The sequence below is a fragment of the Centruroides vittatus genome, unplaced genomic scaffold (genome assembly GCF_030686945.1).
Source record: "Centruroides vittatus isolate TY-2023 unplaced genomic scaffold, ASM3068694v2 contig_5, whole genome shotgun sequence".
Taxonomy (NCBI): domain Eukaryota; kingdom Metazoa; phylum Arthropoda; class Arachnida; order Scorpiones; family Buthidae; genus Centruroides; species Centruroides vittatus.
This window is the reverse complement of record NW_027122286.1, coordinates 1550449-1573786: the sequence shown is the minus strand read 5'-3', so window position 1 is coordinate 1573786 and position 23338 is coordinate 1550449. Positions and strand designations below refer to the sequence as shown.

Genomic DNA, 23338 nt, shown 5'->3' with positions numbered 1-23338 from the left:
TAATGCTTTTCTCTATTTTCAAAGAATGTATCTGTAGTGTTAACTGTGGACTATCTGTATGATATAGGAAAACCAAGGAGACGCTTCTTAGTACCTAAATTAAAGTTTTAAAATATCCATTTTTACAATTATTCAATGTTTATACAATGTAATAACATCATATTCAAAAGTATGTAACTAATTTTAGTAATTGTCAATGATCAATCATAAATAAGCAAAAGATGAGCTTAGAGGAGCCCATTGTCATTGTCACTGCTGCCCATTTGTCTCTTAGCACCCATTAAAGTAATTCCACTACCCACTTTGGGAACTACTGATCTAACTTGTTCATTTCTATCAAAGAAAATGTTTAATTTTAAAAACATTTCAATAAAAGTAAACATTATTATTTAAAGCGTTCCCGCCATAGTTCTGGAAATAGTGTCAAGAATAACGAGAACACAAACAGCAGTGGTAGTAGTATAAGAAGTAGAAAATCTAGTGGAAGTAGTCATCAGTTGCTCAATAATCTAGGAAGATCATCATCTAGATTGATAACTGAAGAAGCATGGCATTTTACTGTTTGTTCTCACTATATTCAGGAATATATTCAATATTTACAAACTTTAGGATTTTTGCCAATTCAAACCAGAGGTCCTACACCCAGACAGAGGTATTTAAAGAATAATAAATAGTTTAATTATATTTATTTATAACTGATATTTTATAATATCTAAACTTCTGTGCTTAATAGTAAGAATTTAAAATCAAAAGATGAAGAGAAATTACATGGCAAGGGAACCCACATAAGTGCATTTTCTCATCCCAGAACAAGCAACTGTGGACTCTCTGTTTACTATCTCATTCGTTCAATGCTTGGAGGATTATTAGTGTTTGAAGTGGGATTTAGTGATCCTTATGCATTTTGTCACTTATATTCACTGGAATGCTTACGATTAAAATCTAATAATTCACGTTTCATGAGCTCTCAGGTTTGATGTTTTTGTCATAAAATTTGATTTTCATTAATTGAAAAGTGTATTTATTTATTTTACTTTGTTAATATAGTTTACAACAGCTTTTGTGGATGAACTAGACAGAATTAAAATAGTTATGCATCTACACTCTTTTACATTTGATTATCATCTGCGCACCATTTACTCATACATTTCTGGTCAGCATCTTATCTTTCACAATGGATATCATTTGACTAGTTTCTTAGATGACTTTATGAAATATTATCAGAAATCTCCTTCTTGTGCTAGAAATGTTATTCATTCAGGTAAATGAGTAATTGTTGTGTCTTAGTAGGCTTAATAAATAGATATTTATTAGATAAGTGAACTTTATGATGATGATGATGATGATGATAAATATTTTTATCCATAAAACAGATACTTTGGCCATAAAAGATACAAATTTACCCCCCTGTCAGTTATATAACTATATAATTAGCCATAATAAATCATATTCTATGACAGTTCATAAGATGGTTCCTATTATTCATTCTCTTGGTGTGGAAATGGTAAGTTCTTATTTATTCTTTCTAAAAATGTCAAAATGATACTAATTATGAATAACTTTTTATAGGACACAGAATTTGTTTTAGTAGATACTGTAAGAACTTGCAAAGTATCTTATTCTGATGCTAATGATGTATGTCAAGTAGAAAGTTTTGATGTGGGTTTACTCATAACACATGATATAAGTGTAGTAGATGACATTCCTGAAAGTAACACACTTTTTCTGAAATATTACATTATACTTACTAGTCAACGAGAACCGTATCCTAAATTATTTAATAGCCCTCGAAATTTGGGCACTTTCAAACCTATTCGATTGGCAGTCAGTCATCCCTCTGGTTCCCAATCTCGTAAATGTAGTACTGCATCTAATCCATCAGAAGAAAAGACAAAGTTAGAAGATTCTGGTGAATTTTCAGATGCAAGTGAAAATACCAAGTAAGAATAAGTCAATGAAAAGTATAGATCTACTTCTTTCCACAAATATTGATTTTACTGTATGTGCAGGTCACGTGTTTCATCTCCTCGGGGAATGTGTGATGAAGAAGTGATGTATCTTGGATATTTCAGCAGTCAAAGAAACTTTAATGCAGCAGTTCTTATACAAAACATATCAAAGCATCCAAAATGCAACTAGAGGACATTGTGAAAAAGGCTGCTCTACATTGCCGAAGAGATTTTCTTTGGAATAATCTTCTACCTTATGGTAACAAAGACGATAGCAGCAACAAAGAGAAGGTTTATTTTTTAATTTTATTTTTAATCTCATAAATCCATTTTTTTAATCTAAATTTATAACTTTATAGAATGTAACTTCTGAATTTGCGGAATTTTCTGAACTGTTAAGTTTAGTTACAGTCGTTCCATTAGATGATATAGATAACAACTTGGCAGCTTTTCTCAATATGCACATTACTTGGTATCAAGGATTATCTAAAGTACTTAAGAATAAGTATTTGAATCGTCATCGATATTTCAGAGCCCCCGATGAAAATATGTATTATGTGGTAAGCTATTCTATAATGATTAATATTTAAACAGTAATGAAAATAATAGAAGTGTCAAATTCACGATTTTTAGGCTGTAATGCATTCCAAATACCAGGATTTCTTTATGCTACTCCACGTTAATCTTCATTCCAGTAGAGCTGTAAGACATTTTCTTGTAATTGATTTAAACTTTACCTACTGTAAACTTTTAATATTTCATTTTGTTTTTCTTTTTAATTAGAATTTGTGCCTAGTTCTCAGAGAAAAACAAGAAGATCAGGACAAATCTACCAGAAATTTAGAAAGCATGCACTGTTTAATTGAAGAATTTGTTAATGTTTGTTGCTTTCATCTATGGAGTGGAATCGTGTAAATAATTAATTAACAAAGAACTTAATCAGGTGCAATACTTACATAATTCATTCCTATTTGCTCAGTATTAACAAAATTAAACTTGATAATTAACTGTAAATAAAAATGTACATAAAATAAAGAAAAAAAATCTACATTGGTTATAAAAAAGAAATGCAGTTTAATTTCTTGCTTTGCTTTTCACACATTAGTAATTTAAATTAGCATTAGGCAATAATTTCTTTAAATTTGTGATTTACATTATCCGACTATGTATTTGGTAATAAGTAAAAAAAAAAAAAAAATTAAACAATTCAAGTACAAATGAATGATATAAATATACTTTTATAACATCTGTACATAATCCTCGCCAATAATAATTTCTCAAAAATTCCTAATATTTAGGCATACAACCATTAAAATATACAAAATCGGAACAACTAAGATTTTCCTTCTGCATTCTGAATTCTCTGTTCCCATTGAGCGATCAGTGCACTTCGACGTCTTCTGCCGTTTAACGGAGCCTTTAGGGAGGGAAAAAAGAAATTAATTTTATAAATAATAAAACGAAGGGCATCTTGATAATTTTTGGAAGCAATCGCCTTCCTTCTCGAAGGACGTTCACTTTGACTGGTTTCCTTTTAACCTTCGCGACCACGTTGTACCGTTTCGTAAATTTTAAAACTCTTTATACTTACGTCATCATTAGCCATTTTATTTTGGTCCTTCGCATTAAGGCGATTTTCGGTGCATTCTGTAGAGTTTTCTTTCTCGTTTCCGTTCATTAAAACAGTGGCGTTGGGCACAAATTGATCGGATAACTTTAATCTTTGTTGCCTGTGTAAAAGGAAACATTTTAATATTTCAAACGTTTTTTATTAAATTAGTGATAATTATAAATGCCAAGCAGATTGATAGATCGAATTATCATGAAAAATCGAATGTCATCTATGCGACGTGGCAGCAATTTTTCATTACTTACACGCCCCGTAAACATGACATTAAACTATTGTCTGGGTCTGAAATGACGCATTCAGTGTTTATAAGTTATGTGGTTGGAATATAAATGAATTATTCCAAAGAAACAAATGATCTAGAAAAACACTTCCGGGTCAATTACTATCCGTTTTCAACTTAATAAAAGTCGAATTCTGTAATCATCCTTTAAAAAAAATTATAATAGTTTCGTTTCGCTTTATTTTTTAAAATTAAAGTATTTCGTTGCTTTCATAATAAAAAGAAACACGAATTACTCTTTCTAATTATTTTTTAACTGTATTATTTCATTTAATTTATCCAAAATATCATGAAAAATATTTTCAAGTTGTTTTTCCCCATAATTGTAACGACTAAATATGCCTGATGCATTTCTTCCTATTTCACACTCCTTGGACGATTAGGAATAGTTGTGCTTTCTAAAATAGTTAGTATCTATTATTAGGTCTTCTCGGAAAGAGATCAGCAGTGCTATCATATTTATTGGGACCTTAAAAGCATTTGTTATAAATGTTTCATTCCATTGCATTTTTTGCATATTTCGAAAAACTCTTATGTCTTGGATACACTGGGAAGTGTCTAAAAAGTGGCCCGAGACTCGATATAAAAGGCCTTGTCCATTATAGATTTGTATGAAATGTATGTAAGAAAAGAGAAGCTACATTGAAATGCTATAATGAGGAAACGAATAAAAATGCTACGTGAAGATTAATAACTAATAATAATAGATTTACACGAATGTGTGACTGCAGAATTTACGTTTTCTATTAAACTGGCATTCAAACTGTATGAGTACTCCAAATTATACTTCAATTATAAACAGATTCATATATAAATTTTGCATACCTCAATTCCTCTTCTCTTGCTTTCATTTCCAATAATTCCTGTTGAATTTTAGACTCTGCACTGACATTTCTTCTGTTAATCAATGGAAATCTTGCATCCACTTTGACCTTTTTCTCTAATGCCGGCTTAGAATCGATTACATCTTCACCTTTCGGTCCGTTACTCACGTTCTCTTTTCCCATGTAATTAAGAAATTTGGCACTTTTGCAAATGGGACCACTCGTGGTCTTTTCCGTCGTCTCTCGAGATATAGTCCTTATATGGCTATTCTCTCGAAGATCCAGTTCTCTTCTCGTTTGCTCTTCGATCTCTTGTTGGATGCGGTTGGTTGCCAGTAAACGTTGAGTGTCACCTCTTATCGCCATTGTCACTGAGGTCCTTTCCTTAATTACTTTTGTTGCGGTTTCTTGTTTTTTGGGTGGTGCATTTAAACCCTTTTCTCTTCTCAGTTCTTCTTCGCGTTCTTTAAGCAAGCGAATTTCTCTCTCGATGGGTGATTCTTTGCTCATTCTGTAAATAGGTTTGTCCTCGACTTCCACTTCCTCTAACGGTCGAACTTTTATCTTGTCCCTCTTCTTAAATATTCCTAAATTTGAAGATACAGTCTCACTAACCGGTGATTTCTTCTCCACTATTACTGGTTGTTCCTTTTCTATATTAACAATTTTTACTGTTTCCTTTTTTTCTACGACTTCCGGTATTTGGTTTTTAAGATTTTCTCTCATTCTTCTCAACTCCTCTTCTCTTTCCCTCATCTCTCTAATTTCTAAAGCGATTCTGCTCTCGGTTGTTTGATTGCAGTAAGGACGTTCGGTAGGTTGCACCTGAGTATGAATGGTTTTGTGGGGTGTTTCCGCACGTGGTTCGATTATCCCCAATTGAATTTTTGCAGTTTCTCTTTCTTTTGCTAGAGATTCTTCTCTTTCTCGCTGCAATCGAATTTCTCGATCGAGGACACTTTCTGTGTATTCCTCTTCCTCTACCTGTTCCTCTTCATCGTCTATTCGGTTTTCTCCGCATGTAGTTATTTCTATCTCCGGAATAATTGGCTTTTCCTTGTCAATTGCTTCGGGTTCCGGCAGATTATTTTCCTTTTCCTGTTCATTATTTGTTACGTGTTCCATTGTTTCCTCCACCGCCTTATTAGTTTCTGTAATATCTTTAATTTCCTGTGATTCACATTTCGATTTTTCTTCCATTTCTACTACTATCGGTTCTTTTTTCTCCTCTTCTTTTTCTTGCAACATATTCTCTTCTTTCTTTTTCAGATCTTGTAGCACGTTTTCCTTCTTTTGTAAATCGTCACGTAAACCATTTTTTTGAAAATCTTCATCTTTTAAAGCATCATTTTCTCCAGTTTTTTGCAAGTCTTTCTCTTCCAAAGCATTGTTCTCTTCCTTTTTTTGCAAATCCTCTTCTTGAAGGACTGAAGTATGCTTTTCTAAAGGCAAGTTTTCGATTGTTTTGGGAAGAACACAACTTTCTTCTCCTTCGGGTGAAGGTCTTCTACAAAGTTCCGGTTCGGTCACTCCAGTTTCTTGACATTTAATTACTCCATTTTGTTTCAATTTGCAATGACCATTAACGACAACGGGTGGAAGTCGCTGTTCTTCTATACTCGGCGCGACTACTTCCATCATTTTCTTTTCCCAAAAATGTTTTAGTTCTTGTTTCTTTTCCAAAATGGAACCAAAATCCACTGAATCTAAACAAAACAAATAATATAATTTTATTAATAAAATTTAGTTATTTATATAGACTAGATCGGACAGAAATCGAAAAAACAAAGCTATAATTAAAGCTATAAAAAAGACCCATAGAAGCGTGGGTAAACTCACGTCAAGGGTAATGACTGGAGGTCATTGTCATACACTGATACTAATTAATCACGTTATTGTTCCGATTATTTGGGTCTTTTCACAATGATTCAATTATGAATGATAAGTTATTGTTAATAACTAACTAGATATTCATCGAATCATTTATAATAATTTTTTATTCTCCCTCTTCGGGGACAAATAGGTCGGGGATAGTTAACCTTGCGACCTGAATAACTACTAGACACCTTTTTTTTTTATTCCTTTAAATATCAAGGCTGCGATTTTTAAGATTCAACTATAAGAATTATCAATGGAACGAAGTAAAATGGATTTTTTCCTTGCTCTACTGACTGATTTTATTTCTTTCATTCACGGTATTATAAGGAAAGGATTATTGTAATACTATGAATGGAAAATTGTTATTATATCTAAGCAAGAAACTATTTTAAAAACAAAAGTCGACTGAGTAAAGATATCTCAAAATCCAAGTCTTGAAACTGCAAAAAATTGGATTCAAATTTTTGTAACTAGAAAAATGCAGAATTTCTTCTAGTTAGTTGCAGAATTTGGAAGGAAGTCTGAATGGGATGCAAACGGTTCAATTTCTATAAGTATCTGTAATTAGAAGGATTCAAAGAATCCTAGTTTCATGAATTGTTACGGGAATTGGAACTGTTGAATCTAATTTCAATTTCTGTAACTAAAAGGAACTCTTTGAATCCTTCTAATTATAGAAATTCGAATTGGATTCAAACTCAATTCTTTTAACTAAAAGAATGGATTTTCGTTGGATCCAAAGACAAAAGAGGAATCTCACGAACCGGATAGAATCAGTTGTTGTTCCTCTCCACGATTTTCGCAGTTTATCATTTAAAATCGCTCGAATTTCCTCATCGCCTGTTCCTTTTGTCGTGTCTCCCTGTCAGAAAATACGCGATAAATAACCTTGTTTTAAGAACTATTCATAAAGTAAACATACGTCCTTACGACAGAACCCGCGACGATTATCTTCTAAAATTCAATTGACACTCCTTTTGACTCACAGGCATTACAACCTCAATATAAAATGGCACAATTGATAAAGAAACACACGAGTTATATATAAAAGTCGAGATTTTTTTTCTTGTTTTTTCGAACGACTCACCTGTTAAGTAATTACTAGCAATTGCAAGAGACATGGCGACCGGTAAAATGTAGTTATGAAACAAGTGCACTGTTTATAAACACGGCACTACTTATTGAACCGTGCAAAGGACAGTTACTAGGTTAGCAACTTGCTTAAAGGTTTTTATTTTATCTCTTCCTCCTAACGAAAGATCCATTAAATATCTGTTTTAAAAATACACTTAATAACTCTGTTAGCTGGCATTTGTAATTTTAATAATAATTTTCCCTTCTTTATTTAAAAAAAAATTCAAATTTTGAAATCATTAATTTACAAATCCCTCTTCAAGTTCATTCGTTACAGTTCACTAGACTTTGAGGATTATTAATAGGATTTTTTTAAATAAAAAATATCAATTTTTAGGAAGAGAGTTTTCCTTCTTTTGCGGTGATTTTCCATTTTTTAGGAAGCGATTTTTCTATTTTCTTCCTTTGAAAAATTGCCTTTTTTTAAAGAAATGTTTTATTTAATTTCACAATTACCTTTTGATAGATTAGCGTTGCTGGATGTTGCAATTTCGAATGAAACTAACAATCTATCAGTTTTTCACAATTCATTATTTTTCAATGCTTCTACGCGAATTCATGCTGCGAGAGAGGAAATTTTATCTATCGATCCTTCCAAGGTCTTTCGTGTATTTTAAACGGACAAACAATATTCCTAAAAGGAAGTAAATTAACGAATTTTTGGGTGACGAAGCGATCACGTGAAGAGTGCCACCGGCGTAGAAAGTGACGATTTTTTAATTGGTGCCGCGGTTTAAATAATTCATCGTTTCGTGACCCATAACGCGTAGTGGGTCTCGTTTTGACACGCGCAAATTTAAATAAGAAAAATACATTTTTAGCAAATTATAATCTAGAGAGTGTTTATCGAGTAAGATAAGAGGTTTTTAGCCGTTGATAATTTCTACCGTGAGGTTTCTTTAGTGTTTCTAAGTAGTTTCTTATATTTTAAACTCACCTGGTTAGGAGCCAGACACGATAATAACGTGGCGATAGATTCTAAAAGTCGATTCTTTCCTTCCTTCCTACACCTAAAAACACTATTGGTCGATTTTGCGACGCGGTCGACCTTGAAAACCGGAGATGGAAGTTTTCCTCTCGACCATAAAAACTACTTTTTTTAAAAAAACAAAACAAAGTTTGCGTTTTTTATATATATACAGTATATATATCATTTTACTTCAACCGAACTCCGATTTCTAAGTGGTGGCTATCGAGTGACGCAACAGCGAACGAAAGCTACCCCCGTCCCGAGATAAGCTCGCGTATGTGTGACGTTTTTCGAATCGGCTCGTGTTTACAAAATATAAGAACTAGTCTTATTGGTTGCGCATTTAACACCCGTACATTTAGTGAATATTTTTATTATTGCCAGATGTGAATTAATAAATAAATTTCTTATCGAATTTGCTATCTCTCTGTTTTCTAGACACTAACACCCATTCGTTTATCGAACTAATCACTTATCCCCTAACCTAATTTGTCGAGAAATTTAAATATTATCCCCTTCACACAGTAGGTAGGCACGTATCGAATACAGGTAATTCACCTCTAGATTTATTTTAAAATAAGTTTCTGTACAAAAAAAAATTTTAAAAATGCATTTTCGGCGGACGAAACCGAAATTTCATCATTAATTTACAGGGAAATTTTCCGTCTATTTTCGAAATATTTAGTAATAAATAATGATTAATCGAATATATACGAATATATATTCCATTAATCATTGTTTATTTCTAAATGCTTCGAAATATTTATATTCATAAATATTTTATTTATATAAAATCGCATAAACACGATTACACGACCCAAAAACACACGTAAAAATATCTAAAAATCCACGTGATGCATCACTAAACTCATCGTTTTTTATAGAATAATATCCCCATTTCGGTATAGATGTTAGAGTTTTGTCGTTAATTATACTGAAATTTCCCATCTATTTTCAAAGTATTTGATAATAAATGATACTTAATCGAATATATAAAAAAATTCGCACAAACACAATTATACGAACCAAAAAAACACGTGTAAAAATGTTTTAAAATCCCTATATGCTTACTAACTCGGCATTTTATACATAATATAATTATTCCACGATGGGGATATTTTTTCAATAATTAAACGATATACCGATATCTAACTGTTACTAATATTAATTTTGAATTTTTTAAAAATATAATACATGTAAATCGCATTACACTACATATTACATCACACTTTATCATAGAATAGAAAGTCTTATAATCCGTAACTATATATTTTCCTATCACAAATCACTCTAATTATGACATCAGAATAGGTAATTCGTGCCACTTTTCCAAGGCCTCGATACTCCCATTTTAAATGAAACGTAATAAATTTTTCCTCTTTTTTTAATTTAAAAACTCGACAGGGGGGTCGAAAAAATGGTCTGGTTAGCCAACCCACTTTTATATTCTATAAAGAGTTTTAAAAATGATATCTGCAGGTGACTGTCAGTGACTTGTTCTCGACGTCCTTGTTTATCTTTGAACGCGTATATTGACGTGAATAATTAATGGAGCCTATCACCGAACCTTCGTATGTACGTTAATTTAATTAGGTTTCGATTCTGACGAAATACTTAATGGTGTTTAGGAAACGCAATTAAGTAATTCGAGTCTGTAGTTAAAAGTGAGATATCGCCAGTCTTATGTTGAAAAGGTTGACAGAGAAACTGATTTAACAAGTAAAAGTCACACGTTCTGTAGTAAAATAAGTACCAGAATATTAAAAAAAAAAAAAAAAAAAAGATTTGGTTTTCTAAAAATTTACATTTCTTATAGAATTTTCCGTTCCCATTTAACGTGAATAAATGCTTATTTTTTTTATTTCACTTTGGCTAATTGAGGTTCGATAGGATAAATGCTATTGTGACTATAAAGTTATAAACATCATAGATGAAAGTGGATCCAACCGTCGAGTGAAATAAATCATCTAAGACGCTAAATAATAGATTAATCCTCTAAAAATTTGAAATTTTAGTACAGAAATTGTACTAGAAAGATGTAGCACGCGCACTAAACAGGTACAAAATTGTGTTTCGAATAATGCTACAAAATACAACGATTCAGCATTTTTATAAATTGTGTAAAAAAAACTAAATTTATAATTCCATAAATTTACAAAAAAAATGGATTTTATAACCTCTTCCGATGCAAAAAACATACAAATATTAGTATTCCAACCATCGTACATAAATTTGTAACAATTTTTTGAAAGAACGGGGTCAAAGTAGTTGGCAGACATTTTATTTTAGAATGTTATTTTACACGTTCCGATGCAAATTTCCAGTGGGTCTAAGCGTTATCGAAGACTAAAAAATAAAATAAAGTAAAAAATAAGAGGAAAAATCATCTTCCTCATTCCTCTGTCGACCAAGAAAAAAAAAAAAAGCAAAATGAAAACTAGCCTTTCAACCTAATTAACTCGTGACAATACACTCGGTCTGTCACGAACGATCCTCACGCTTGGCTGTTGTTACGTGACGTCACATTCTTTCGTGATCGTTAAATATAATTTTGGAAGAACGAGGAAATGTCATTCTCTGTCACTTCTCTCCGCAATTGTTTCAGAGAGAAATGCCACGACTATTCGTTTAAAATTTTAACAACAGATGGAAGCACCAACGAAAGGTGTTCGTGCTTCCATCTATTGTCGGTAAAAATCACTTTTCGACGTTTACTATTATTATTTAAAATATTTTAATAATGTTTTAAAAATATTTAAATTTTTTTGAGGTTTTTCAACAGATGGCGAAAAATGCTCATTGAAAATGAAAAACTGAAATTTTTACACTTTAATAGAGTTTTAATACATAACTTAAAAATGCAAAAAATTTACATTTTACATTTAAACAATTATTTTTAACTAAAATACAAAAAATCATTAATTTTTATTTAGTAAAATATCCTTTTTTTATAAAAATATTAAATTAATAAAAATATATTAAAATATTTCTGTTAATAATTGCAATGTTGTTAATTCATCATTACATCATTACAAAGGAAAATTATTGTTAATTATTTTTTAATAATGGAAATTTTTTAAAAAATTGAAAAATATTACGTAAGAAATATCCTAATTTATCTTCTTTTAAATGTAAGTCTAATAAGTAGCAGGCAGCCAAGAAAGCGAGACAAGGACGTGATCCGTTTCATTTGAAACAAACTATATCATTGACTTGTTTACCGCTTGTCACTTAGATACACTCAGAAACGAAATTCAACGTCTAAACTACGTGGCTTTAATTTCAGCGCATGCTTTATTCAAATTAGGAAAGTGAAGTTTTTCACAAAATTTCAATTTACTTTTTTTTCTTCTTCTTCTTCTTTGCAGGTCAACAAAACGCAAAAACGTCAGAAAACGTGAATTAGATTAACACAAAACATTGTAGAAAAGTCAAATTTCTTTATCTTATCAATTTATTTTTATTTTATTTATCAGTTGTATGAGGTCAAATTCATTTAAAAAAAAAAAATTCTAAAATTTAATTATTGTTTATATAAAAGAACATATGAGATAGCAACCACTTTTACGACTGTATGAAACACCGTATTTTCTTATTGTTTGTATCTGTGATAGGGGCGGATTTAGGGGGTACTCAGGGCGCAGCAACACCCTTTTCTGGAGGTTTCCCCGATTAAAGCCGGGTACCTCGCGGCTCGGGTAGTAGAAAACTTCGTAAGGCATGTTTACATCCGTCTAAAGATTTCTGGATCTGTCATTGTCTTTGTGTGATATGTAGTTATTCCAAGAACGTATATTCAATCTATGATTTTCGAGTAACCAATTAGGTCGTAAATCGTGAGTCTATTATACCCGAAATCACGATAACTGTATTATAATAGTAATTTCTTTATTCATTGATAACTGAAAGTATATATTTAACACTAGGTTCACCTTTAACACCTCGACCTTACAGTTTTTATAAACGCATAAATCTAGTTATAGTTTACTACACGTCCTTGTTATCGTGTTTGGGCGGTTCAAAGGACACGCTAGGTACAGTAGTACCAAGTACATAAGGTGGGACGGTCACGAACCTATATTTACAGATATTATTTTGAGGTACTTTTCCTTATATTTATTAGTTTGACACCTCCTTGGAGTGTCATATCAATAAAAATATGAGGAAAGTATCTTTAAAAAAAGTTTTCTCCCCTCCTCATTTATATAGGTATAAATTGCGAAATATTTAACCAAATCGGTCGAAATTCTGATATATTTGTGCTTTGTACTTTCTTATCCTGCTCGAGAAGTTTTTCTTATTCATCTTATCAGTATCAAAACGTCTGACAACCTCCGGAGATAAACACATTAAAATATGTAAATTAGCCTCGAAATATTTTTCCGTTTTGTAAAATCCATTATTTTTTCTTTTGTCGGGTTTTCTTCTATGAGAAATAATCACAAGTTTTATAAAGTACTTGGTACAGCGTCCTTAAAGGAATTATATCAAGTATTTCAGCACCTGAATTTAAATTTAAAGTGGCCTCAAAGTACCTATAAATGCTAGTCAGTACTTATATATATGCTCCGTCCCTTCTCTGTACAAATGATTTTTCCTTGTGTTCTCCCGGACATCTTTCACGTTGAAGGTTGAAGTTATTAAAGTAGTCTCCGACAGTCGTTTTTAGGTCGTTGTAAGGGGTTGAGAAATTTTCATAATGCCCCAAAGCGAATTGTCACGTGTTGTTATGTCTGGACTTCGAGGAGGCCACACCGTATCAGATCCTCGTCCAATACATCGTCTACTGAGTTTGTTGTCCCAATTAGAGAATAAATCGTTAAAATTTATTTTCTAAGACACTCGAGCAAAGGACTTTTTACAAACTCATGCTGTAGCCAAATACTACTAATATATATACATAAAAGAGTAATATTTGCTTACATTCAATACGATGTTAGTTCAGTTCAGATTCACAAACTTTATTAATATTTTTATTGATATTAAAATTTTCTCATACGAGATAATAATGCATTTCACAAAGATGAAACTTTCCCGAAAGAACGTAAATGTAAATTAACCTTTTTTGGAGGCTAATTCACACTTTTATTTTCTTAAAATTAAGAATGTCGAAGACCTGGGCAGCGTGACAAATAATAATAATTCCTAATGAGAAATTCCAATTTATAATTCAGAAATAAAACATTTTATCGAAATTATTCGGACGTGATTGTTCAAAATCACGTTTTGAATAATCATCATTTAGATATTCTAAACTCTTTCGGGGGAAAAAAAAAATTGGAGAATAATGAAAGCATTTTATTTACATTACAATTATAGAAAGATTCGCGAAAATTTTAATGAATTTTTTTATGTTTATCGTGTATATATGATTCGAAAAAGTTTGCATGTAATAACCCTGTACTTTCGATAGAATTTAATAGTTTAGGAAATTGTATTGAAAGCCTATTCTAGCGAAAGATTCTACGAGTATTTAGGAACCTAGGTTGAAGATATACAAATCTATGTAATAAATTTTACAGCTTGTTAATTCATTAAGTTAATACTTTTCCAATCTGTCATCAACAATATCTGTACTTGGGCTTTTCAGCTAGCTTCATTACCGTGTATTTTCTATTCTTCTCTGCCTAGATTTTCAATAGAATAAATCTACGTGACTATAATAAGATTTATCGAAAACAATCTATTGTTATAAAGTTTCTCCTGTATGACAATGGATTACTTTCAATAAATTTAACTTTTTGCTTAAATACTCAATCGTATTCATTATTTTCTATTATTTTCAAAGTTTCAGCATTTGGATTGGAGGTAAAGCCTTTTCCTATCGCTTTAAGAAATCCCGTTTCGGCAGTAGGCTGCACATTTTTTATTGCTGATCAGCACAAAGTTAACGGGATATGAGAGGATCGAGATAACTAGGATCAGGGCAACACATTGAGAACTATGATGTCCTGATTTGGGTTATATTATGAATCAAGTTCACTCACAAGAAGCAAAAAGCCCTTATGTGCCAGCGTTTCGCACAAAAAACGCGATCTAATCAAAGTCTTAAACATCTGCCACTCTCGTAAAACTTATCAACCGTTATGCATTTTCTTTCCTTTTTTTTGTGTACTGTGTAATATTTTTCTGTAAATGTTCTTTCTTCCATCGGAGCCAAATAAGCGCGCTTAATTTACTTTCTTCAGCAAATTGGTCTGTAATTATATGATGCTCCGAAACAAAGAAATGGGCGAATAGTTTTAAAATGAGACTTCATTCTTTAAACAATTTTATATATACTTTTATCACACATAATAATTAAAATTTATATTTTTGTGCATCGATTTGCAGTAAGCCCTACAAATTATAATATTCTGCAATATATTAGTCAACAGGATGGCTATTTTTTATAATACAGAGTAGCTTAAAAATCAGTTAATCGTTGTAAAGACTAAATTCCATTTTACCAAAACTATTGCAATTCTGTGCAAAGTGTATAAAAGAAAAGTACCCATTCGTAGAATTATTCTTTGCATATCATTCTTTCTTTTAGTAACAGTCAGCTTCTTATGCAATCTATAACACTAATTGTTTCGTCAAAATTCAGCAAAATAATAAAAATACATATCATTATTCAGAATTCAGCAATTCAAATCACCTTCTGCACTTCAAACATTGCAGACGTGATCTTCACGAATGTAATCGAACAAAAAAAAAAAAATGCTGATATAGACAGATTTTGCAAAAGTACATTATTACTTATGATAAATATTAAATTTGATTGATTAACGCGCGATATTAGCACATTATAGGCTTTATGGGTGCCATAATTATGCCCAGTGTGAATAGGCCCAAAATACAATGGAGTAACCAATATGGGTGAGTAATGAAGAACAATGCCTTAAGCCAACTGGTCCTAAATTAACACCTTATCCTATGACTATCTCATTTAATTGTTGCTTTATTTAAAAGTAAATTAGTTAATTTAAGAAAGAATATATATTATATATATATATATATATATATATATATGTTTTCACGAATATGTTGGCGCTATACCGAGGTTTAAATGAATCTATATTGCTAAATAAATAATAAACTGCCGCTAAATTGACGTTTGACATATATTGTGTTTTAATCTTATTATTTGAGCAGTAAAATACTATTATTTAATTTAAATTAATTAGTTGTTAATTACAATCACAATGAAGTATAATTTTATATTCATAAAAACGATCGACGTTTGTAAATTTTTATACATTTTGGTTCTATACTTTAAAGCAGCGGTTCTTAACCTTTTTAATGGTCAGCACCCCCTTGAATCTGAAAATAAGCTCTTGCTCCTCCTTAAAAAATGTGCGTATATTTGTTGTACGAGGGTTTTACCCAATTCTCGAACCGTGTTAGAGTGAATCCGTGCTATAGAAATGCCGTGTTATACGGGGTTTACCTGTAAATATTAGCGAAGTTGAGGCCAAAGTTTTAAACGCGAAAACGTGTACGTCGGACGTTCAGCGCCGCTTTCCTGTAAGCCTAGAAGTTTGACAATGGCGTTTGGAAAGTCAGCGGAATCATGCTCGACGTTCCAAACCCATTGTCAAACTTCTAGGCTTACAGGAAAGCGGCGCTGAACGTCCGACGTACACGTTTTCGCTTTTAAAACTTCGGCCTCAACCTTGCCATTGTTACAAACCTCGTTTACGTTCTTATTCAAGGTATGCGAACACGTCTCAACTAGTTTCTGTATTGCACGTGACAATGTGACTACATTAACTGCATGTACTGACGACTGATGACAAGCACGATGTGTTGTGAGACGGTAGAGTAGAGAGTGAAGAAGTGGGAGTGCCGTGTTGCTGAGTACCACGGTTTGTAGAGAACACGGCCGCCTCGTTCTTATTTATTTATTTATTTTTTTAATTTTTGAAATTTCTTTCGCACCCCTGGAAATGCTCTCTCGCGCCCCAGGTTAAGAACCACCGCTTTAAAGTGTAAATGAAATAAAATATTAAAAATTCCTCCAACTATACCGTCGTAATGACGGTTATAAAATATGCTACACAAGCATCATCAATTATTAATCATTGAACGTTTACACAAATTTGTGATTACCTGAAGATTTCAACTTTTGTCTTAACGAGTCTTGTTTGGAAATTTTCTTGTTTTTAATACACTTGAGTGAACAATTTTGATCATTTTCAAGTAATTTGACGATATATAATGAAAATATGTAAAAATTAAATAAGATCTGTAATGAATATAATTTACATATTAATTAACTTGTAAATAATTATCTGAATGACGTTAATTAAAAAGCTCAACATGGAAAAATTAATTTAAAAAGTCAAAAGTTGGAAAGTTGTCTCAAGAAAATTAATATATAATTTAAAACAAAGCGATTTCCCGAAATTAGACACTAGAAATCGCGGTTGGTAATAAAAATATATCAAAAATTTAAGTGAAAATTAAAAGATTTTAATGTAGAAAATTATTTTAATAGTATAAAACAATTTAACTTTATCAGAAATGAGTTTCAGATAAGGTTTTCTTCGTGAATAGTTTTAGAAATTTATTAAATTTAATACAAAAACCGAATAAATATACGTTGTTAAGCATACAAATTTAATAAACTTAATTTATTTAATAGTTTGAGTTAATAAAATATTTCCAAACTATTCGCTATTCAGAAATTATGTGAATCAGATCGATTTTTTAAAAATTTTAATTTAGTTAAGGCAACGCAACACGGGCAACGGGGGAGTGCCTCCCAGAGGACTTTTATGCGAAGAAAACTCGGCCAGTCCGTTCGCGAGGTGTGAACCTGCGACCAACTATCAGTGTTTGTTGGTTTTATCCACTCGGCCACTAATGGACCTGCAAAATCAATCAGCATAGATAAGGGATGTGAATGAAATTTATATCAAGAACTACTTAAGGAAAATTACAAGGAATGGATTCGATAAAGATTGCCACGAGAATCTTAATCTTACCTCAATTATCCTGATTTTTCGAAGATTGTTTTAGTCAGGAAGTTGTTTCTTATCTCACATTCTTGACTACGAACTAAGTACAGTATAAAATGAGCGAAGTTAAGAATAATTGATGTACTGTATCTTACACTGTGTTAAATGCCATAGGGAAAATGAATCACACGGCGACGAAGAAAAAGAGTAGGAAATATTTGCTGAAATGAATATCCTCTACAGAAATATTTTGCTTTTCTTTTTAAACTAATAATTAATTACTTCAATCGGAGACATTGTGTGATTCATAATTATCCTTTCTTTAATGAAAATGTGACAGATCTTTGATAAGGGCTTCATTACTTTAGCTGTTAACATTAATAAAGATCCTTGTTGAAATAACTATTTGCATACTTAACAACATAAGAAAGTTGCAAAGGATATTTTAAAATTAATTATTAAAATAAACACATTGAATTTGATATAAACCCAGACCCATTTTACACAAATGTTAAACTGCCGATTTAATATTTAAATGTAGGATACAAATTACTTTATTCAAATTATCGAAATCTGGCATACATTTAGCCCTCTGACTATGTTTGGCTCCGTCTTATCTTTTCCAGATCCTGTCAAATAAGTATCTAAAGAAGTCAGAAAATTACCTGACTATTTTCTAATTAGAGAATAGAAAAGCAATAAAATTAATTTGTTCAGAAGTACGTTTCTCGTTCATAATTGAATTTTTTAAAGTCAACATAAATAGAAATTTTATTTAAAAATTTAAGTATCGACATATACAAGTTCCACCAAAAAATAATTAACGATAAGACATATGATATGTTGTCGTGACAACATTTTCGCATTTAAAACACTTACATTAAAATGTCTTTAAGAATAAATAAGTGATAAACATGGATAAATGAGGTTAAATATAATTTATTTAAAGGGTTTAACCCTTTAAGTAAATTGTACTTAACCTCTTTATTCAGAGAAATTTCATATTTTATGCAAAAATAATGTAAATTTTCCTTTTAAAAAGTGTAAAATGTCTATAGGAAAAGCTAAAATAACTTAGATTATTTTATATTCTACAGCATTAAAATATAATCTCTTACTTGGTATTTGAGAACTATTTGCTTCAGGAACCACTTCAAAGGAAGGCGAAGTACATCGGCAATCTTCATCCTTCTTCTGTTTTCTTTCATTATATTTTTCTAAACTAGCGCGAAGAGAAGGAGGACAATTCTTTTCATCGTCAACAGCATCTTCTGAACATAAACACTGATCCAAAGTCCAACTTTCGATGGTCTTCCTCCTCACTACTTGTTTTTCGATGATTTTCCTTCTTTCTCGTTCGATATCCTCCAAAGTAGTCGTGCCAGTTTCTACTTCTTTTCCTTCCTTGTTATGATTCGTTTCTGTGTCTATCAAAGTCTTGCATTCCATAGATGATTCTGTTAAGAGTTCTTCAGTAACTTGACAATCGTTTCCAAGATCATCGCTGCAGCATTCTAATGAAGAGTCCTTGCTGGGCACAACTTCGTAAGTGTAACACTCAAACTTTAATGGATTCTCTGTTGTAGGAATGCATTCGAACCTATGCAGACTTCCGTCGTCTTCTCGGCCGAAACATTCGATCGTGTCGTTCGTGCTCCTGCGAAAGCATTCGACTTTTCTCGAAACTTCCTCCACTTCTCCATTTTCTTGATTGGTCTTGGTTTCAACCATATCCGCCACGAAAGCTAATCGTGCTTCCACGATCGAATCCCTTTTCTTTGACATATTTTCTCTTTCGGGTATCGATTCCTCTTCTGAAAACGTAGCAGTCGAATGAATGCCGTTATTCGTCCATAACACTTCACTAGTAGGTGCACTCCGTTTTAAGTCGAGGTCATCTAACTGGCTGTGGTAAGTCAATAAAGGTCCTATGGAAGGAATGTCACGTGCAATTCCTATTTTATTCAGTGAAGGAAGTCGAACTACGGAGACGTCGTAAGCAATCGCGTGGCATTTTTCAGTCCATTCAGTTAAGTCCTGAAATTTAAAATAAACTTTAAAAAAATGCAGAGAAAACTATACTAAACTCGATACAGAACGTTGACTTCGTGCGAAAGTCGCCCACTCTAATTAAAGGGTCATCAGAATGTTGATTAGGTGTGAAGGGAAACGGCCGAACTTATTATATTTGAAGAGGTTAAGTAGATTAACTCACTCTCTTCGGACACCAAGTGAGATTCACTTAATATTGTCCAAGAGAGATCGTACCATTAGTAATTACTGTCCGCTTTGTCACTGAAAAATAGACTCGAAAAGGAAACGGGTCAAAGGAACTCAGTATGACTAATAACGAATAGGGCATACATCCTTTACAAATGTCAGCCTTATGATATGAATTAAGCAGATATTAAAGTATTAAATTGGAGAAAGTGAACCGTTAAAAGTCTAAGAAAATAAATTTTCTTAAATTTTAAAGATGTTAAATTTGGTTAGTAGAAAAGTTTACTAATGCGCTTACCTTTGTTACATAGGGGCATATACAGGGTTTCTTTCACAGCTTAAACTAATTAGTGATAAACATTTGCAGTTGACAATCTCAGCTGTTTTATATTTATATAATATAAACACGAAACAGCTGAATTTTTAAATACAAATTTTTCAGATTAAAATGGTTAAATATTATCTTGCAAAGCGCGGGACTCCAGGCAGGTTTTATATTTATATAACACCATTAACTTTTTTTTTTTTTTTTTTTTTTTGCTTTGAGAGAGAAATTTTGATTTATATAATGAATATAAAACAGCTGACCGTCGATAATTTTAAAATATTTCAAAACAGAAGGTAAGTAAAAGAATACAAAGTCCTCATTTCGTAATTCAATGTTAGTTATACCCTGTATTAATTCAGCACGTTGAAACTATTCGAGGTGCTACGAAGTTTAGGGCCTCGTATGCTTCAATTCATTATTATTCGGTGAAGGCGAAATGACTTCTTATAGCTTAGGGCCACAACGAGTCTAAATCCGGCCTTGAACACGATATTAATTACTTTAAAAAGCATTTTTACCTTGTTGATGGAAACTTAACTCGGGGGCGTAATCGATTAATTAATATTTAAATATTTAAGAACCTTTACTTATATATAGAATTACCATTTAAAAATCAAATTTCAAGAATGACTAGTTACGCTAATTTCTTTTCTAGAAATAAACTGGTTTCGGTTTCTTTTCTGGGGTAGGGTAATTAATACTATGTTAAGGGAGACGATGAACGAGAAGGTGAATAACCCGAAAGTGCAAATAACGTAACAAAGACCAATTTCGTCAATAATCGACCACTATTTGTCACTCGGTTATTAATGTGGTTACTGGATAGAGGCAAAGATTACGTCTGTAACAATAATAACAAGGGTAGAAATAAATAAAGCGTGACGTTGGCATTCAAGGAATTTATCGTAGTAGTGAATGTGGGTAATGCTTTATGCATCGATGCATCACTTCCTCTGCTATATGATACTTCCTTAATTATATCGATAATTAAACTGGATTTTTCCTTATTTAAATAATAATATTTTAAAGTCTTTCAATGCCGATTTCGCACAATTTGTCATTTCTACTTATTTATTCATCATTCTTTGAATTTTATCTAGGCTACAGCTGTTGACGGGCGTCGTGTCATTCTACTTTTAACAACCTAGCTTATTATTTACAGTGATCACGTGCGGAATTTTTAAATTATAATTACGAAAAATCTTGATGCTAAATGAAATAAAACCCATAGTTCAATTTCCATGCGTTTTTCTTTACATAGTAATTATGCTATTTATATTTTTGTTATTTTTTAATTAAAACGAAGCGTAAAACTGAATTTCCTTTTCCTTTTTCTCATACTTTCTTTCAAAGTCCCCCCTTTCAAACAGTAACTAAGCGATTTAGTGACAGGGGCGACACTAAAAAAACTTCAAAACTTCAGGTTAGGATCAATTACAAGCTTACGTATAATACATTTAAAGTGGTGTAATTAACAAATTTTAAACAAAATAAAAATATATCATTTATATAAAATTAATTTTAAAGTAAGACGTAATACTTACATTGTAAGCATTACAAGTAATTTGATCCATTTTTTGATATACGAAACTCGAAATTGCCAAATGATCGACACCGAAGCAGACGCGTAACTGCGTCATCCGTTCGGAGTCGCTGTTCAAACAGAACACGTATTGTAATTTTTTTTATTTTTTTTTATTTTATTGTCAGGAAACGTAGCTTTGTCCCTCTAACCTTGCGTCATTTCGTTACTAGCATTATTAATCGCCATTCAATATACAAAATTATTTTATAGATTAAATAATGTTAATTTTTTTAATGCTGCACGGGTGGAATGCATGTTGCCATCTATTGCTGGAAACGTAATTTATAAATTAAGATAACGGCTTAAATTTTTAAAAAAAAGAAAACAAATTTGAGTTTTCTTACAAATTTAAGTCATTATTTTAAGTTATAGGCTTGTTTGTACTCGTTAAGAGATACTCGTTTGTTGCGGTATGTCGTGCCCGAAGCATCAATTTGAGGCCCTTTCGGACGTTCTACGAGTGACCTATAATCCTATTTGATGGCTGCACTTCGTTAAAAAAACAAAAAAAAATCTCATTAATACCTAAAATTATGCACCTGTGATAAATTTTTATCTAAAATTTAAGCTAGGATTAACTACAGATCATTGATTAATTAATTAACTTATTTTATTAGGTTCGGAAGTTCAGAAATTTGCCGATAAATTAATATTTTAAATTATTTATTTGAAAAAAAAATTAACTCGAATTACCTCTAAATATGGAATTACCGATTTATAAATTTAAAAAAAATTATTTTATCAGTAATTTACGCGAAAAAATAAACTCGAACTGCCTGGAAATATGGAACGAAAATGAAACGGAACCGCATTGATCGATACTAGTCACGAACTTTTTTTTTTTAAAGTTGTTGATCCCATTTCGTAATTTTGTAAATCTATCCACAACGATTCAAATTCAATCGGCATAACAATAAGTCGGAATCTTTGAATAAAATAAAGTACAATAATAATACAAAAAGCCGCACCTAATATTGAGTCCAATTAAAATCCATTCAAAAATCTTCTTTAGATTAAAATAAAAGATTAACAAAAATAAAGAATGACTCATGAACGTGGGCGGAAGACATAAATACTTTTTTGAAAAAGTTTAATCCATTTAACTAATCTTAAATCTCAAAAAAGGAAAAGAAAATTTCCTTTTCAACAACCGCTTCGTTGATTTTGATCTTTACGAAACAACAAACAGATGTGCCATTTAATAGTATTTATCTTATCATTTCAGGATATTCTAGAAGATTCTTATATAAAATCCAGCTGTACGCACATTTGCAAATTTAAATCTTGTAAAAATACGGATAAATTATGATAAATTACGGCTAAATTAGGATATCTGCCTTGATGAATGTGCTAATTTAATTAAATAGCAACGTGTTATAAACGTATAAATTTAATAAATCACGAAATTTTACTTATTTCGTAAATACATGTTGCGTTAAAATATAAAATTCCTGCTAAACTGTAAACAAACTAATTAATTTAATAATTCAAAAGTCGTTTAAATTTTAATTAAGATCGCTTACTCGTCAGCTGGCAACACTTATTCGAATTTTTAAAAATTCGTTATTTTGCCGATTGATCAAATATCACGTGAC

General features: G+C 31.4%; 2 protein-coding genes across 2 annotated transcripts in view; one reads left to right on the top strand and one right to left on the bottom strand.

Moving 5' to 3' along the window:
- The window catches only part of LOC136978204 (KICSTOR complex protein SZT2-like), a 215191-nt gene extending 212174 nt beyond the window's left edge, over window positions 1-3017 (top strand). The window contains 10 exon segments of the mRNA XM_067273857.1: window positions 396-652; window positions 734-971; window positions 1048-1261; window positions 1374-1504; window positions 1570-1940; window positions 2010-2109; window positions 2112-2240; window positions 2309-2509; window positions 2583-2651; window positions 2733-3017. Of these exon segments, the coding sequence (XP_067129958.1) occupies window positions 396-652; window positions 734-971; window positions 1048-1261; window positions 1374-1504; window positions 1570-1940; window positions 2010-2109; window positions 2112-2240; window positions 2309-2509; window positions 2583-2651; window positions 2733-2864 (1842 nt within the window). The 3' untranslated portion in view covers window positions 2865-3017.
- Window positions 3018-3167: 150 nt separating this feature from the next.
- LOC136978209 (golgin subfamily A member 6-like protein 25) lies at window positions 3168-21798 on the bottom strand. Its single transcript, XM_067273866.1, has 5 exons — window positions 21703-21798; window positions 18729-19647; window positions 4685-6389; window positions 3541-3679; window positions 3168-3366 (listed from the first exon to the last, which is right to left on the bottom strand). The coding sequence occupies exons 1-5, from the start codon at window positions 21796-21798 to the stop codon at window positions 3283-3285; spliced, it is 2943 nt and encodes a 980-aa protein (XP_067129967.1). The 3' UTR covers window positions 3168-3282.
- Window positions 21799-23338: the final 1540 nt, after the last annotated feature.

Excerpts from the sequence above, each read along its gene's own strand:
- LOC136978209 (XM_067273866.1), bottom strand. The coding sequence starts at position 21,798 with ATGACGCAGTTACGCGTCTGCTTCGGTGTCGATCATTTGGCAATTTCG. Across the intron at positions 6,390-18,728 it reads AAATAGTTCTCAAATACCAA|ATTCAGTGGATTTTGGTTCC; the intron begins GTAAGAGATTAT and ends TGTTTTGTTTAG. Across the intron at positions 3,367-3,540 it reads ATAAAATGGCTAATGATGAC|GCTCCGTTAAACGGCAGAAG; the intron begins GTAAGTATAAAG and ends CCCTCCCTAAAG.